Genomic DNA, 17,266 nt, shown 5'->3' with positions numbered 1-17,266 from the left:
GTAAGAAAAAAATCTAGAAGGACCAGACTCAGAAAACCCCAGATTGGTTGCTACTGGGTTCTTGTCATCCATGTCATACTGCTGAGCATGTATGTGAGGACAGATGGGCTGTTTTGTCTTTCCTATGTTGACCTCACACTGTATCAATAAGTGGCCTAGTATCTTGATGCAGTATTTCAAATCCCAAACACTCAAGTATCATGAGTCAAGTCCCAAAAAATCATTGATTTAGCTTAAAAAACATAAGATTTGGGGCTTGTTTTTAATTCTGTTTTTTTAATCTTTTAAGTTTTCATGTTTTCAAAGTTTTCTCCACAACAGGCAGGCTGAGAGGGGTGACCCCCCCCCCCCCTTTTTTTAAGTAAGTCTGAGATTCTCTCAGACTGGTTTGTCTCCACTAGTGCTTTAATAAATGTATCAAATATCGTGAGACTACAGCTAAAATCTTGAAGTTGGCAATACTGTTAATAAAACTGAAGTTTGGATAAAAAGTTATCTAGATCAGGCTCAATCAAGAATCTGCATGCAAACAGATTGCAATGTATTACCCTGGGGTCTATTTCAGCATTGTTGCTTTCCCAGGTTCTCTTTTAGAGCATGTGTTTTGGAGTACCTATGTGTAATCCGATGTTGCAATGTCTCTTTTGTTTGTGCATTTGGCCTTGTCTTGTGTAATGGGAGATGTACAGGTTGTGCTGCCCGAAGAGAAACCTTGGGAAGAAACTGGCTGTCAGCCAGTCAGAATGGGGATAGTCTGTTCTTGGAGAAAGTGGCAGGTCTACTGGGCGGGACCAGTACCGTAATCAGTAGTCAACCAAAGTTAAAGGTCCAACTAGAAGGCAGGAGCTGGGTACCAGAGTCTTGGGTAAAACTGGAGCCTATAGTATTTGGAGCCTATACTTCCAAATACTTGTTCCCACTAGCTACCCTGCCACTGTCTCAAGCTTCTCAATACCCATATTAAAAACTAACTCAAAGCATTCACTTACGTGTTGGGTCAAATCTAAATTCTTTAATCCTTTAATCCCATCCTCAGTAGTTAGCGGCCCCACTTTTCCTTCTTTCTTTTCTTTTATATGCCTAAAGAACCTTTTGGTAAGATTCAACCCCTCTGCCAGCTCAGGTGCATTGGCCAGAGCTTTGGGAAGTGCAGCAGAGATCTTCTTAATATTTTAAGATCCTCTTAATACTTTATTTAAATTTAGTAGGAAACAAGAGTAGTCAGGAAGAAACATAAAATTGCTTTTGAGAGCTTAGTTATGTCTTTTGGGTCCAGTTCTGCCTTCTGTTGCATTCATACAAATCCAGTGTAGATCAACGGAAGTGGTACCTAAGCATTTGAGGGAAGATTTTTTTCCCTTGAAACAAGAAATCCTAGCCTAGATCTCAGTGCCAATGGTAAATTGTTTTTAATTATATTTACATATGTTTTTAAGAGGTTTTACCCTCTCCACCTCCTAAATTTTACTCATGAATGCAAGCAAGGGTTTCGGGCTCTTGCTTTGCTTTTCAGCTTCATTTTCCTTTTTGAAAAGGGGCTTATACAACCTTGAATAGTGATTTATTCCTTTCTCTTCAACAGCAGAGGGAGGTAATGTGGCAGTTATGTGCAGTCAAAATAACAGAAGCTATACAGTATGTTGTGGAGTTTGCCAAACGCATTGATGGCTTTATGGAACTGTGTCAAAATGATCAAATCGTGCTTTTAAAAGCAGGTATGTTGGCAAATGCTGAAGCCTGCTTCTAATGAGCTTTTAACCTAGGGAAATGCTATAGAAGTAAAAGCCAGTTTTGACTTCAGATATTTCCTTGTGTGTCTTTCGGTACAAGCTAACAAGTGTTACAGCTCTTTCGTGGATATATGTGTTCATCTTAGATGTTCTGGATGGAAGTATATATATCTCTGTGTGGAGCTTCCATTAGAAACAGTGAAAATACGGAGTACAAATGGCTTAGTCAAGCACTTAAAATAGATTTCTGATTTGTTTTGATAAATGAATAGCTCTTTTCCACATAAAAGTTCAGACTTTGACATAGGGAAGATCTAGAAATCACATGGTTTATAAATTAATGGAGAAGTTCTTATATGTTTACTGCATAGATCCAAATTAATTCCCTTGACTTTAATGGAATTACACTGGATTTACTCTGATGTAACTAACTTTAGAGATCTTTAAATACTGATGGTAAATCAAACCATTTTCTGTTATAGCTGCAGAAACCCCTATTGTACTGGAGCTATATTGAATGCAGCATATATTACATTTTAAAATCTTTAAAAAAAATATTCAATTTATTCTTTGTAACTGAAATCCTAATTTAAATAATAAAATTCATGTATTGTTTTCATTTAGGATCTTTAGAGGTTGTGTTCATCAGAATGTGCCGTGCCTTTGACTCCCAAAACAACACAGTTTACTTTGATGGCAAGTATGCTAGCCCAGATGTTTTCAAGTCATTAGGTAAGGAAATCTCAAGTACTCTGCATAAAAACATACAGAAGAGAGGCTAGAAACTAAAAGAGGACCATATATATATATTTAAAACAGACTGGAACTTAACCACTGTGTTAGACATATAAAGGAAAAAGTTTAAAGTTAACTAAAAATCTAGATAGTCTTGGATTGCTTATAATGTAAGACGCTATGGGTCCACTTCTGAGACTTGTCTGACTACATTTGGCGGCCAGTTGAGATTAATGGAAATTGAATTCATGTAACAGAATACAGAATTGGGCCTTTGGTGTTCACATCAGCCACCCAGAAACTTGTTTGAAACAGGTCAGTGCTAATTTGAATACACATCCAGTTTACGCACCCAGGTTTGATAATAATATTTGCGACATTCTAACTATACAGAAAAGCAGGTTCCTGGGTGTTATCCTTTCAAGGCTGCTGGTCTTCTTTTTAATTTTCAAGATCATATGTACACAAAGATGAACATAACATTGGTGAGAAATTATTGGAAGAAGATGACTTGAATAATGGATTTTATTTCAATTTCTTAGCAATTTGTCTCTTGACTTTTGTGCATATTTTTGCCTATTTTTATCTGGGTGGTATTGTTAAGTTTGTTCATGGGGTGTAAATTGAGTAGATAACATTGAGTGGTGAAGGATAATATGGCAGTGAAGAACCTGCTGTATCATTTTACAGATATTCTGTGCAAATTGAAACATCCAAAGGTACAAATTATGGACATGAATAGTTGAGAGAGTAATATCATATGTGGGCCGCTAGTTGGACTCCACTGAAATACACTTTCACCCATAACTTTTCATTACCTTTTCTCCATAAGCACCAAAAAGTCTAAATCAGGGTGGTGTATAAGACCTGCAGAAGGAAAACCCTGTTCCAACAAATCTTCAAAAGCCCTTGAAAGCAGGGCTTCCCTCCTGCACGTTGCAGGAAGCATGTGTGATAGCTGTGGTAATCTGAGTTGTATCTGCATTGCATAGAAGGTGGAATGGAAAGGAAGAAGTGATGGGGAGGCTCCTATCCACATTACAATCTTGCAGCACTCTGCTTTTCCCTGTCCTCTCTTCTTTCCTTATGTTCCCTGTGCCGCCTTCTTTGGCTGTCTCCTCCATCCTATTTCATTTGTCTTCTGGTGTAGGTTCCCATGCATGCCATTTCATCATTATTTTCCCACCCCATTTGTGTCCTGTCTTTTTGCATGTGCCTTTTCCTCTTGGATCTCATACAACTAGACCCATTTCAGTATTGGGAGCCACCCTTTCCTAGATCAGGATAGTCCATGTCTGTTAGGTTCCCAACCCATTATGCCCAGGCTTTTCCCCCTACAACTGTCCCATCCCATTTCTCATCCTTATTCCTTCACCTTCTAGTATTCCCCAGAAGCTAGAACCAGATGGAGATCATTTTATTTTTATGAACATATAGCACAGTTACTCTCAATAAACTTTAAAACCACTTCTAAGCATTTTCCTGCATCCTTTCCCAAAAATACCAAAGGCACTTCCTTCATCAACAAAACAAAACCTATTTTAAAATTTTAGGCCAACTTGTTTAGAGATCAAGTCAGCAAAAAAAAAAGGTTGATATTTGGAAAATGTAGTGGTAGTTTACTTCTATGAAATAACTTTAGGTTATAAATTATCTGCTTTTTAACAAACTTATTAGAAAAAGATTGGGGAAAGTTGGAGGTATATAAAAGAGGGTTCATTTTGGGGTACTAGCTTCAACTAGCTACAATATAACTACCACGAAACCGTTCTACTTTAATGAGAGGATCCCAGGTCTTGTAGATATTTCACATCCATTAGTCTCCTCCCTCAGAATAATATAACTATCCCATCACCTTGAAGCAGTCTCATCAGAAGTCCTGACTGATACATACCTTCTTTTGGCAGGTTGTGAAGACTTCATTAGTTTTGTGTTTGAATTTGGAAAGAGCTTATGTTCTATGCACCTGACAGAAGATGAGATTGCTTTGTTTTCTGCATTTGTTTTAATGTCTGCAGGTAAGATGAAAAAAATCACTCTACATTTGTTTGACGGCATCTAGTGATTCTTTTATTATGGTGTATGCCTTAAATCTGATAGCCAACTCATAAACATGACTACATTTAGCCACTTTTTTGTATGCCCCATCCCTAACCATTACTATTCTAGATTGTACTTTAACAAATATATTTAAACAGTGGGTGCAAGGGTATCTTGCTAAAATGATTCATCCTAATACATGTCCAAATTTTGTTGCTCTTAGTCCTTGTTGAGTAATACATGTCATTGTGAGCCGTCCCATTGAAATTATGGAGCTTCTAGAGCAGTAAGGTATTACCATGTGAACCAGGGAGTCAGGTGTCCTTTGGTTTGTAGAATGAAATTATCATGCCATTTGTCAGCTCAAGAGTATGTAGTATTGTGTTAAGAACCCCTAAATTGTTTGATTCTGCCATTTTAGCAATGTCAGATGTAGTGCTCCTTGTTTGCCAAGAAGTGCACAGAAATGATTTCTTTTAAATATGTTTATCTTAAAGCTATTTGTTTCAAATTTTTCTGTGTCCAACAAAGGTCCTTTTGTTAGTCATTCATTACATACTCTAGTCATCTCTAGAATGAAGATATTGTTAGCTTAATTTTGTCTATTCTGTAATACAGAGTCTTATTAGCATGTGATAGAAATGTAGCCGTGTTAGTCTGGGGTAGTTGAAGCAAAATGTGACACACAAGCATAATTCAAGCTTCCTGAGATCCTCTAATATTGCCTGTATAAAACTCCATTGCAATGGAAGGGTGCTTGGCAACAGAAAAGATGAATATAGCATTGACTCTTAGAACATTTCTTTTTCAAGTCGTGATGCCAGTGTGCAATACCAGAGCTATTTATTTCCTTTGCATTTAGATCGTTCATGGCTTCAGGAGAAGGTAAAAATTGAAAAACTTCAACAAAAAATCCAGCTAGCCCTTCAGCATGTCCTGCAGAAGAATCACCGAGAAGATGGAATTCTAACAAAGGTGAGCACCAAAAACTGTGCCTTATGCTCTGAACATAAAAGCACACTACACTAGTAACAGCAGCACCACTACTGTTTGAGTAACAGCTCTCATCTGACCTTTGCATCCCTCTTCCTTTCCTGGCTTGCTTGTTCAAAATACACCCTACTTAGTTTCAACCACTTCCTCTCAGAACCTACAAGAGGAACCTAAGGTTGAGATAGAGGGAAGAGAGAATTAGAATGATTAGAGAAATGTAATTTTAAGTTTGAGCTTCATGAAAAGCCATTAAGTGTCTCCTCTCTTTACACTTTCCTTCTCTGTTCCCCCAAGTATCCTGTGAATGTTTCTGCCACTCATTACTATTTCAGACCTACTACAGAAATGGAATTGGGCCCCATAAAATCCCTGATGTTTACTGGTTTCCTCTCTTTGAATCAGTCAAACAAGTACATCTTTAAACTACTAACATTCATCTTCAAGTAAAACAATCAAGATTAAACTAAAATGGTTGAAGGAGCTTTACTCCTATCAGCAACATTAGCAAACAGTGCCTGTTTTGTGTATGACTGTTTTTCTCGTGTGTGTCTGTGTGTTTTTTTCCAGTTAATATGCAAAGTGTCTACTTTAAGAGCACTGTGTGGACGGCATACAGAAAAACTTATGGCATTTAAAGCAATATACCCAGACATTGTGCGACTTCATTTTCCTCCGTTGTACAAGGAATTATTCACTTCAGAATTTGAGCCAGCAATGCAAATTGATGGGTAAATATATCGCCTAAGCACTTCTAGAATGTCCGAAGTACAAACATTTAAAAAAAAGAAAAAAAAAGAAAATCAAGACACTTTATATGGCCCTGCACAGACCTAGGGAGCCAACACACTGCACATCTTTTTGGCAGTTGGGGGTCAGGCAAAGGATGGGAAACAACGAAACAAAGTTGAACTTGCTTTTCTCATGCATATGATTTCCATTATGCCTACAAATATGGACCCTTTTTCTGTCTCAACTTCTCGATCTTTGACCTCTGTTTACACAGAATGAGGGTACTAAACTCAGAAGGTTTCTTTTTTCCTTGTAGTTCACTGCCCACAGACTTTCAACAGAACAATCAATTTGTTGATCACAGCAGAGTCCAGCGACTGGTGTGTACTGCAGAGGTTTCAGCATCAGTTTGCACAACTTGCTCATTGTTTCATGAAGGACAATTTTTTTCATCTACCATTGATTGCCAGTAGGCAGAATGGCACGAAAAGGGTCCATAGCAATAGCAACAATAGCATTATAATATATTACAGGGTAAATGGGCATGAAGACTATATATAGCAAAAGAGATATTGTTTATATATTGTTTTAATTAATATAAAAAGTAGTTACTGGTATAGCTTTTCTTGTTGAATTGATAAGGCACTTTCATTTTGCACCTTTTTCTTTAAATTAAATGCTAGCGTGTTCACTGTCGTGTTGCATGTGCACCAGAAATTCAAGTTTAACTGAAAAAGAATTGGAAGGTACTGATACATTGGGAGGTGTTTATGCTGCTGTTTTCAACATTACTTTTTGAGAGAGGCTGGTCACATCCTGAAATGATGATTTTTAGAGTTTTGAAAAACATGAACATTTTCTAAAATCAAATGAGCTTTTCAGCTGCTTTTTAAAAGGGTGCTTTTATTTTTATACAAAACCCAAAAGTTTCAAAACTGGGTGTTTAAAATCACGTCTAAATGCATATTTAGACTCGGAAATAAAAAGCCCTGATTTTCAAAAGTGCTAAGCAGCCGCAGCCAAGAATTTGCTGAGCATCTGCAGGTTAAACACAGCTACAAGTGCAAAGCACCCTTGAAAATCAGGCCATTAATTGTGGCATATAGATATGCATGTTCAACTGTATGAACCCAGATCTGAAAATGTTGGCCAGAATGTGATATATGTGTATATACATAAATATAAAACAATTTGTGTATGTTATATACACTTTTTACATACTTTTAAATTCCATGTGCTAAACAATGCTGTTAAAAACCCTAGTCCCATTGAAGTCACTGAGAATTTTGTTAGCTTCAAGCTGTTTTCCAAAATCCAGCACAGCACAAGAGAGAAGTTATTTGCTTTTAGAGCACACATGTATGGCTCTGGAAACACCTACATTAATTTGGACAGTAATACTCTGTCTAATGAATGCAAACTGATAAAATAAAGGCACAGTCTTTTGGTAGAAAACAGGCATGTTATATTCTGCATAAAGCCTTGAAATCACGAGTGGACTTATAGGATGAACAGAAGATGATGAACCTGAATTGTGTAATTCTAAAAGTGATTGTGATCCATGCATCATACTAACAAGGGGCTAGATTTTACAGTATTTACTTATGCAAATTATTGTTCCCTTTTCAAGGAGTTTTGCCTGAGTTTGGATGGCAGAATTTTGTCCCAAAGGAGGAGTAAAGTTAAATTTTAAAATAAACTAATTCTGAATGAGAGAGCCATATTAAACAACAAATAAGGCTAAGTTATCTAGTTTGGATGAAAAGGGAGCCCTCCCCATCTTTATTTGTAATGGTAGTTTTAGGATTGCAGCCTGATCTTCTAGCTCAATTGAACCAGAATGTTAATCCAATAATTATTCTTTGGTTTCCTCTGCCCCCAGTCAGCCTCAGTATCTTTCCCATAGTACTATGAGATTTAATGAAACCTGACAGGAGAGTGGATAACGTTTGTTTTATTTGGAAAGCCAGAGAGAAAACATAGTAAAATACCCACTTTAATGAATCATTTTGGACTAAATTTATCCACTGATTAGAAAGTAAGAGAAACAATATTTCCAGATTTGATGTGTTCTGTATTTATTAATGTAATCCCCAAACTTTTAGTCCCCAGTTGTTTACACCCATGTTAGAAGTGTTAGGCAATTATGGCTTGTCTGAAATGACATGTAACAGTCACTGCAAAGCTGGAACCACCTCCTTTGGCAGTAACTGGGGTGTTGAATTGGGACAAGAACAAAATGAAACTTTGCATTTTCCCACAGACAGTTCCTGAAAGTTATTGTTGACATATTGGAGTAGCACCTAAGGCAGGGGTAGGCAATGTGTATGGGGGTTGGTTCACCAGTGTTAGCCCCTGGTGGTTCACTGCCATGATATTTACCTGCACCTCCACAAGTACGGGTGATCGCAGCTCCCATTGGCTGGGAACAGCGATCCATGGCTAACGGGAACTGTGATTCCCCTATACCTGTGGAGGCACAGGTAAATACTACATTGTGGGGGCCTGCCAGAGGTTAACCCTGGCAGACCAGATGTGACCTGTGAGCCAGTATTTGCCCACCCTGACCTAAGGACGATCACCATTTTCTGCTAGATCCAATAAAGGACAGCTGCTGCCCCAAATACCTTATGAGGTGGCTGGCGGCATGCTCCAAAATGAGTGTGAGATCATGTTGTAATTGTTTTTAATTAATGGAGAGTGCCTATCTCCTAGAACTGGAAGGGATCCCATCAAATCCAGTCCCCTGCCTTCACAGCAAGACCAAGTACCATCCCTGGCAAATTTTTGCCCCAAATGGCCTCTGTAAGGATTGAACTCACAAGCCTGGGTTTAGCAGGCTAATGCTCAAACCACTAAGCTATCCCTCCTCCCTATCTGTTTTACACTACCCATAAAGCCCTTGCTCCTTTTCCTATGATCACTTTTTTTTTCTTTTTAGTGTAGGAGAGAGATTGAAATAACAGGCTGTGTGACTAACCTGTATGGTAAAATATATAAAATACCTAAATAACTTCCTGGATAAATGTGCTTGATTCTTTTTTTCCTTTAAAACCAAAATGGCAGTAATAGTATATTTACCAGGATGAACTGGAGTCTCTGCACTTTAACAGTTCAGTGATAGTCATTTTGACACATTGTTTTAAAGGTACACTGCGAACATGAGTTTAGTAGAATATGGTTTGCCTTTCAAATTCATTCATATAGAGTACCTGTCCCAAAGTAATGTCTGTTTCATTAAAATTCATAAGGCTTAATACTTCTCTGTTCATTTAAAGTAATTAGGTCTCTTTGAGCAAAGTAGAAACTGTGTATGGAAAACAGTGAAATTGTGCATTTGACCGTATTTTGTATATAGGCAAACTAACTAGTAATACACATGAATGTTCTTTCACTAGCATTTCATTTGTAGTCATTGTACAGGTTGCAGCTTTATAAACCGGGACACTCTTCTGCTCTGGCAACATCCAAGGTCTGGCACAACCACAGAGGTTCCAGGATCAGAAAGTTGTGGCTTGCTGCAAGGGGGAGTGCAGCGGGGAGGCACACAGGACCCTTGTGTATGGCCCAGCTAGACTGCCCGAGGGGCTAGGAGTTGGGAAGCTGCCGGGGGAGGGAAGCCCAGCACACAGGCTCATTTGGGCTGGGGCAGGGAGAAGGCCAGGAGCTGGGAAGCCCAGCTTGCCGCTCAGCTGGGCTGGGGGGAGTGGGAGTTGGCGTGGGCGTGCAGCTCAGCTAGGCTGCAAGGAAAGCTGAGAATTGGTGTGCAGCTCTGCTGGGCTGCAGAGGAGCAAACGCCAGGAAGTCTGGGGGGGCCGCAGGGTAGGGGGTGGGGCCAGCAGAAGTGAGGTAAGAAACAACCTCCCTAGTCTAGCAAAATCCCTCATCTGGGACCAGTCAGGTGCCGGGGGTCCCGGACCAGAGATCTCATGTAGCTGTTGCAAGTAATTATTGGGGGGGGACCCCTCAAGACAGATGTTATTTTCAAATTGGCCATGACTCCTTAAATTGATGGGGACTAATGCTCTCTCACATACATTGTGTCTACTGAGAAGTAACTAGGCGAGATGTAGCTACAGTGATCCCTGCTTTATAATTTGAACATGTCTCACTTAGGCTATAATTGTTGCATTTAACTAGTGACCCCCATCTGGGGTCTGTATGGAGCCGCTACACTCCAATGATTTCATTGTGCCTCAGATGGTGCAGTCTGCTTCTCTAGTATCCCTGCTCCGTTGACAGAACTGGGGCCACGCTTCACCTTCTTTATGCCTACTTCAGAATGAGGTGCCCATGGAGGCTTAGGGAGAAATCCTTGTACTATCCTGAATGCAAAGACTGGAGTTATAAGTGGACATTGTCAAAGAGCATGGAGGAGTATCACAGTATTGTTTCAAAGCAGGCTTTTTACTAACAAAAGATTTCTGAATGTGACCAGCCTCAGGTGCTAGCCCATCAAAGATCAACTAAACTTAATTCCAGTGTCGGCTAAGGGATATCTATCTAAGACTTGACCTTTTCCAGAGAGTGAAAGACAAACCCTGTTTTTGACAGGAATTAAGATAACCGTGTTAAATATTTTGGGCTGTTTTCTCAGTCATTACCTTTTTTTTCCCCCCCTCCTCTTTCTGGTAAATAGTACCTGTTCTGTGAGTGCAAACAGATTGGATATTTCACATGTAGCTAGAACTCATTGGGAACACAAAATTGCAGGAGCAATTACATTTGCATCCAAAGCCAAGTACAGGCCTAGCTGAAAGCCGTCTGACTTGTCTGATTTTCAAAAATGTTGCACACCTCTCATCTCTCCCTTGCTTTAGTGGGAGCTGCGAAGTGTTCATTATAAAATCAGACCATCAGTGTACACCTGACATCACTGTGCTTTCCTAATCACCATTAGTAGTTCAGATGGAAGAAAACAAATTTTGAGGATAATAGGGCGGTAGATGTACTTGCAGACCTACTGCAACCAAAGAGCCTTTTTGGTGATGGGATGTTGAGTGATTCTAAATATAGCCAGTCACAATGAATCTACAGTATAGGGACAGGGCACTGACAGATGATGTATGTCTGTTAAGAACATCCGAGAGCAGGGTCTAGAACCAGAAGTTCAACAGTATACCAAGTTGAAATACACATTCATGCTCTGTGAATGAATGTCAGATGTATGAAATTTTCAGTCTTCCCAACTCACTACCACAAAAATTAAATCTGTGAAATGACAGAGAATAGCTGAAGATATTGGAATAATTATTCCTCTTAAACTAGCTGTTCCTTATTATTTGTAAAGAAATTGTCTTGGGTTGTTGGCATATAAAGCACAGAAACATTCTCAAGCTTTCTTATAGAAGAGGTACTAAAGTACAGTGTCAGTTGGGCCACCCTGGTGTACATTGTGACTGGTGCTGTTCACCTTTCTAATACCTATGGAATGAAGTGATGTGAGATGCTGTTTTTAAGTTTGGATTTTCTTTATAAAATGTATGTATCATAGTATGGATACCAAGGTCTGAGTGTATGCGTGTGTGTGCACATATGCACGCATGCACATACGTATGTATGCATGAATGTGTGTGTGTCTGTGTGTGTGTCTGCTTCTAGGCTGTTAAGTGTCAGTGAAATAAAAATGTATTCAAAATACTTAACTCAAAAATAGAAGGTGGAAAAAATTATTCTATACAAAGCCTTGTCTGGACCACTTTAGAGATACTTCTATTTTTTTAACCCTTCTATAAATATTTGATGGCACTTGAAATATTCCTGCAATAAAATGTGATTTGTGTAAAGATTAAAAAAAGATTTTGTAATGTGAAACAATGAAAGAAAGTAATGTAATTTTTCTAAAAAACAAAAACAAAAAACAAATGAACGAACTTTGTATTACTTTGTTGATGGAATTTGTCTATTGTCTTTGAAAAACTTTTTATTTCATTGAATGTGCCATAGTAGAAATGTGGGGGTTTTGTTTTATTTCCTCTTCTTTTTTAAAAGAGTTTTTAATGAAAAGAATATAGCTATTTGTGTTACGACATTCCAAAATGCGAGACATAGCAGAATCATGATTACAATAATTTAGTAAGCTTTGATCATTGTTGCTTTTTTGCACATGTTCTTCATTCCTCTATAGTGCAATATGTACATAGAGCACTTGCGGGTGTAACCTTATCCCTCAGGGAAAAATACATATTTGTACAGGATTTTTTTTTTTTTACTTTCTTTTCCTAAGGAATGTCGATTGAATCACTTGTTTGTTGTTGAGGGGCAGCCAGATAATAATCCTAAAGCCACTGTCATACAAATTGTTTAATCATTTTGTGCCCTTTTTTATTTAAAAAGAGAAATAAAATTTATTTTCTGACAGTTCTTTGTGCTGATTGGTGACGAAAAGGGTAAACAAATACGCACCTTATGATTGACTTAACTGTGAATGACAATCCATCTTGTTATCAACAATAGAAGCCCTATTATTCAAAGTTGGGTTTAAGAGTCAGAAACTAATGTGCTCAGGGATCAACTAAAACTCTTTGACAGGGTGGCCAGTACTACTGGGACAATTTGCTTTTTGAAAAAAAAAAAAATCAACATCCCTCCAAGGCATGAGTGAACTGTATAGAACTCTTATGTGTCTAAACGCCCCATGTGTGCCTCGTTTGAGTTTCTAGCCCGTTGCTCATCAATATTATTTAATGAAAAAAGAAATAAGGAAGGAATAGAACTTTAAAAATCATGCCGAATTTTGTAAGTATTCTCGGAAAACAAATCATTACTCAGATTTCATTTCAGGACCACTGTTCACCATTATTTAATCATAGGAGTGTTTGTTAAGATAAACTTTGATGTTTTGTAACAGAAAATGAACCTTCAGTGCTTACATTATAATTCTTAAAGAGAACAAGTCAGCTTTTCAGATGCACTATGAGTAGATATGCTATGATTATTCTGTCTTTACATTGAGTCACATAGCACAGAACACCATTAAACCCAGAAGACTACCAGGAAAACAAGGTATTAGACCTTCCTTGCAACTGCTCTATGTGCTTCACTGTAAACCAAAATTAGGTAAAGAAGCCCTATACCACCTAATAGCAGGAAACACAAAAGGTTAATCTCTCAGTGCCAAAGCTCTATGGATTTAGTGTAAGATTTTTTCAAAGGTGTCTATATTGAGTCCTGGAAGCTCTCCAGAACTGGTCAAGTTGTTGCTTTGCTATCTTTTGTACCTAAAATAAAAATAAGCAGAAGATTAAGGTAAGCAATTACAAATACAATGGGCAAGATTTTGAGACTCTTTAATCAGGGCAAGAAAAGTGATTTCTCAATATCGTACCTATGAGATTTCAATTATTCTTTTAAAAAGCATAGTTTCTCCAGTTTCTTGGGGATATTCATTTTATCTTTGCCCATATAACACAAATCCCAATTTTACATTTATGTAAAGAAATAAATCTCACGAAACCTGTCTTAATCAACCATTCTGCAAGCTTATGTAGTTGATTTTCCAATGTACACAGGTTTCAAGACAGGAAATTGCCTTATAAAGGTTCGTCTCTTTCTCAGCTCTCGTTCTGTTTTGTTTTTATTATAAGGAATCCCTAATGCTGATCCTAACCATAAAAAGACTAAGGTAGTGTTCAAAAGATAGTTATTGAAATAGATGACATCCTTACTGTTCATATTTGCAAATTATTCACAATGTTCTATTCAATATGTACAGTTTACATGATAAAATGTATGTCTGTATTTGAATACTCCAGTCATTGGTGCATGTATTTTCTTGGGCCCCCGATAGAGTAAACAATGGATTTTTTTTTTTGATCCATTAGAAATTTTGAGCAGTCGGGGCAAAAATAGTTTGTTAGACTGATGATGAAAAAGTTTGAATTTTTTGGCAAATCAATAAGTTTTTTTAAAATTGTTTTGTTTTCAAGTATTTCTAAAGGTTTGTATATTTCAGAATAAAATTAAAACATTTCAAAACAGTCATTTTCAATGGGGACGATTTTTTTCAAAAAGTCAACACATTTGGATTTTTTAAACTATTTTTCCAAAGCAAATCATGCACTCAAATCAACATGAGTTCACAAAACAAGTCTGCATGCTTCTCAAAAAATGTTTGCATGGATATACTAATGATTGGCTTAGACAGTTCCTATCCTTCAGAGTCAGGGACATTTAACTGATGTTGAAACTAGATTACCACTAAAACTGGTCATATAGTCTGTAATGAATCATTTATTCTACAGTTTGTCTCTGTGTTTGAGTCTCCCACAGACAAATAATGTATTTTATGATAATTAGTTACAGGAAAAATTACTATATAGTATTCTGAAATAATTATTAAGGAGTTTTATTAAATATTTGACATTTTAGCTGTGCTGGCTGGTTTTGATTGTGACACACAAAACACACAGTATATTTATTTTCCCTAACTGGAGAAGTGCTCCTCTTAGAATTGCATTTTTGTGATGAATTAATATTTATTACTTTAAAATTCACCTCTTATGAACATGTATATTAGTGTGATCTTTGCTTGAAATTCCTGCCACTTAAGTCATTTGGTGGAATATTCAGGAAAAGCAAACATACAAGGAAGCCAAATGCAGTAGGAAAAATATTAATTTTAAAATTTGAAATAATCAGTTATAGAAAAATGGTTACAGTATTCACTCAGCTCCCATTACTATGTACCATAGCAACCCAATATAATGCTGTTAAGACTCCACTATCTTAATGGGGGGGAGGGAATATGTAACATTTAACAAAAGGATACTTGCTAATAATATCTATTCCATTCTTTGACCTTTATTCAGGTATTTAAAGGAACTTTAACACCATAATAAAAGCAGTATTCTACCCTTAATTTCTTATGTGGAACTGCCAGTGACAGAAATGTGGAGGTTTTGCCTTTATTAGAGAGAGAATATAGCAGTTACTTTCTACAGCAATAAATAGATTTTATCCAAATATGAAATAAAACACTAAATGTTTAGCCCCTTTACATTATGAAAATAAAAATGTATGAAAATTATGACTATGCAGGCAATCAATATATGCTCTTTACGTTTATGTTTTGCTGCCACAATATTCACTAGGGTATCTTTCCTCACAATCTCATTACCTTTTGAAGCTGCACTTCACAAGAAATTTGTTTAGCTTGGCATAATATGTATGACATCACACTTTATTTTTAGGCAACATCTGCATATTTTCCATGCAACATCTGCATATTTTCCATGTTTATTTCTGCTTAGTATACTGATTTCCCTCCCTGCAACTATCCTAATGTAGAAGCATAAATTTTACAATCACTTGCAATCTCTTTAATTATATGATACCTAAATGCAGAGAATTCATAAGCAATACAGTGAATTTTGTTTCACAAAATGCATATGTACTGTAAATATCTTTCTAAAATCCAATTTTTCCTTTTTTTGTATATAATTTTGAAACAATTTATAGAACAGTGGTAAAAAAATTTTACTATTAGGACATTAGCTGGCTGCTTCTTTATATGTAACTGTATTGTCTGCCTGCTCCTTTTATGGAGACGTGTTTTTGTATTGGATGTTTGGGCCAATGGGAGGCTTCAAGCTACAGTGTATTTTCCCAATTTAAATATATTTAACATATGACAAACCCCAGACAAGGCTTTTTAAAATGTATAAAGAACTGCAGTGTTAGGAGGTTTATCTGCAAACTGATTTCAATGTTGTCCATTTTTATGGCACCTTTAACAATATTCTTGTTTCCAAAGTTCAAAAAAGGTTAAAAATACTCTAGCCATAATTGAATGTCAAGCAATAAAAACAAATGACTTTTTGTGCATAGATTTAAAAAGAAATACAAATTTTAGACATCTGCATGTAAATGCAATCTCTTGTTTACTGCTTTCTTAAACTTGAGCAACTGATTCCTTATTTTACTACTAATTTAAGGACTTGTAATGGCCTGTAAACATTTTCTCTTGCTCTGTTCTTTCAACTTTATCTTCGTCTCTGCTTTTGAGTCATAATATTTAATGTTGTTCTGCTCACTTCTATACAGTTAACTTTTTTGCTTTCATCCTGTATAGATAAAGTTATGCTATAAACAGCCTACACAGTGCAAATATTTATCTGTTTATCAAATACCACATTATGCTGTATAATATCTGTTTTACTATATAATCTATTTTAGACATAGCTGTTTAGAACTAGAGTGTGCTATTTTTGTGTTTTTTCTGACGTGTGGTGCTAGATAAGTTACTTTTGTGAACAAAAAACAAACCCCTTTTATTCCTAGACAATGCCACCTTTGGGTCTTGTTAATTTCATTGAGTAATAAAATCTACATATGCCCAACAAGTACCTGTATCAGAGTACTCGATTTGGGACATTTTTTTCTCCTTAAGTGCATAGTGTCATTATATAATTTATTCTGTAGTATATTTAATGAGGAGAAAATTACTTCAACAGTATAGATATTTGATATCAAATATTTTTTTCTATGTTCATATTATGATAAATGTGTTAACTCCAGTTCATTATCGATTGGGTTGCTAAAACGTTTCACTGCATATCACATCATATGAGAAATATGTAGCCAGTTCCCCAGTATACTACCTACTTCAACCCTTAAACTAGACAATATTGTAATTTGGCAAGTTGGGGAATCTCTTTTACATGTGAGATTTATAGACCTACACCTACTAAGTTCTGGGTGCCTTCTACTCCCTAAATCTAACAAGGTTTGAGGGCACTGATAATTCCAGAAGCCACGTGATCATGCCCTGATGCGTAATTCCAGTTATTGTCAATGGGAATGTTCTGTGAATCTATCATGAAACATTGATGTCCAAATTCTGACCTCATGTATGCATATGTGATTCTCATTAAAACCACAAGTGCAAGTTCAAAGATGGATTTTGACACACAAATGTAATGCAGACATGGAGTTTGCAGATTTCAATCACAGAACTTGATATTTTCTTAATTTTTATACATACCTTATCTAGAAATCATACCTTTTCTTTGAGTTACTCTTCACTTCAACTCTCTCCT

General features: G+C 36.7%; 1 protein-coding gene across 3 annotated transcripts in view; it reads left to right on the top strand.

Annotated features, from left to right (window-relative positions):
• Positions 1-17,266, top strand: part of RORA (RAR related orphan receptor A) — a 551,492-nt gene extending 534,226 nt beyond the window's left edge. For all 3 annotated transcript variants that reach the window (XM_075897683.2, XM_075897682.2, XM_089781893.1), the window contains 6 exons: positions 1,583-1,715; positions 2,355-2,462; positions 4,373-4,483; positions 5,368-5,480; positions 6,066-6,226; positions 6,544-17,266. In XM_075897683.2, coding sequence (XP_075753798.1) covers positions 1,583-1,715; positions 2,355-2,462; positions 4,373-4,483; positions 5,368-5,480; positions 6,066-6,226; positions 6,544-6,700 — 783 coding nt within the window. In that variant the 3' untranslated portion in view covers positions 6,701-17,266. The remainder of the gene's footprint in view (positions 1-1,582; positions 1,716-2,354; positions 2,463-4,372; positions 4,484-5,367; positions 5,481-6,065; positions 6,227-6,543) is intronic.

The sequence above is a fragment of the Pelodiscus sinensis genome, chromosome 14 (genome assembly GCF_052426305.1).
Source record: "Pelodiscus sinensis isolate ZL-2025 chromosome 14, ASM5242630v1, whole genome shotgun sequence".
Classification (NCBI taxonomy): domain Eukaryota; kingdom Metazoa; phylum Chordata; order Testudines; family Trionychidae; genus Pelodiscus; species Pelodiscus sinensis.
The sequence above is the reverse complement of the archived record's forward strand: the minus strand, read 5'-3'. Positions and strand labels throughout refer to the sequence as shown.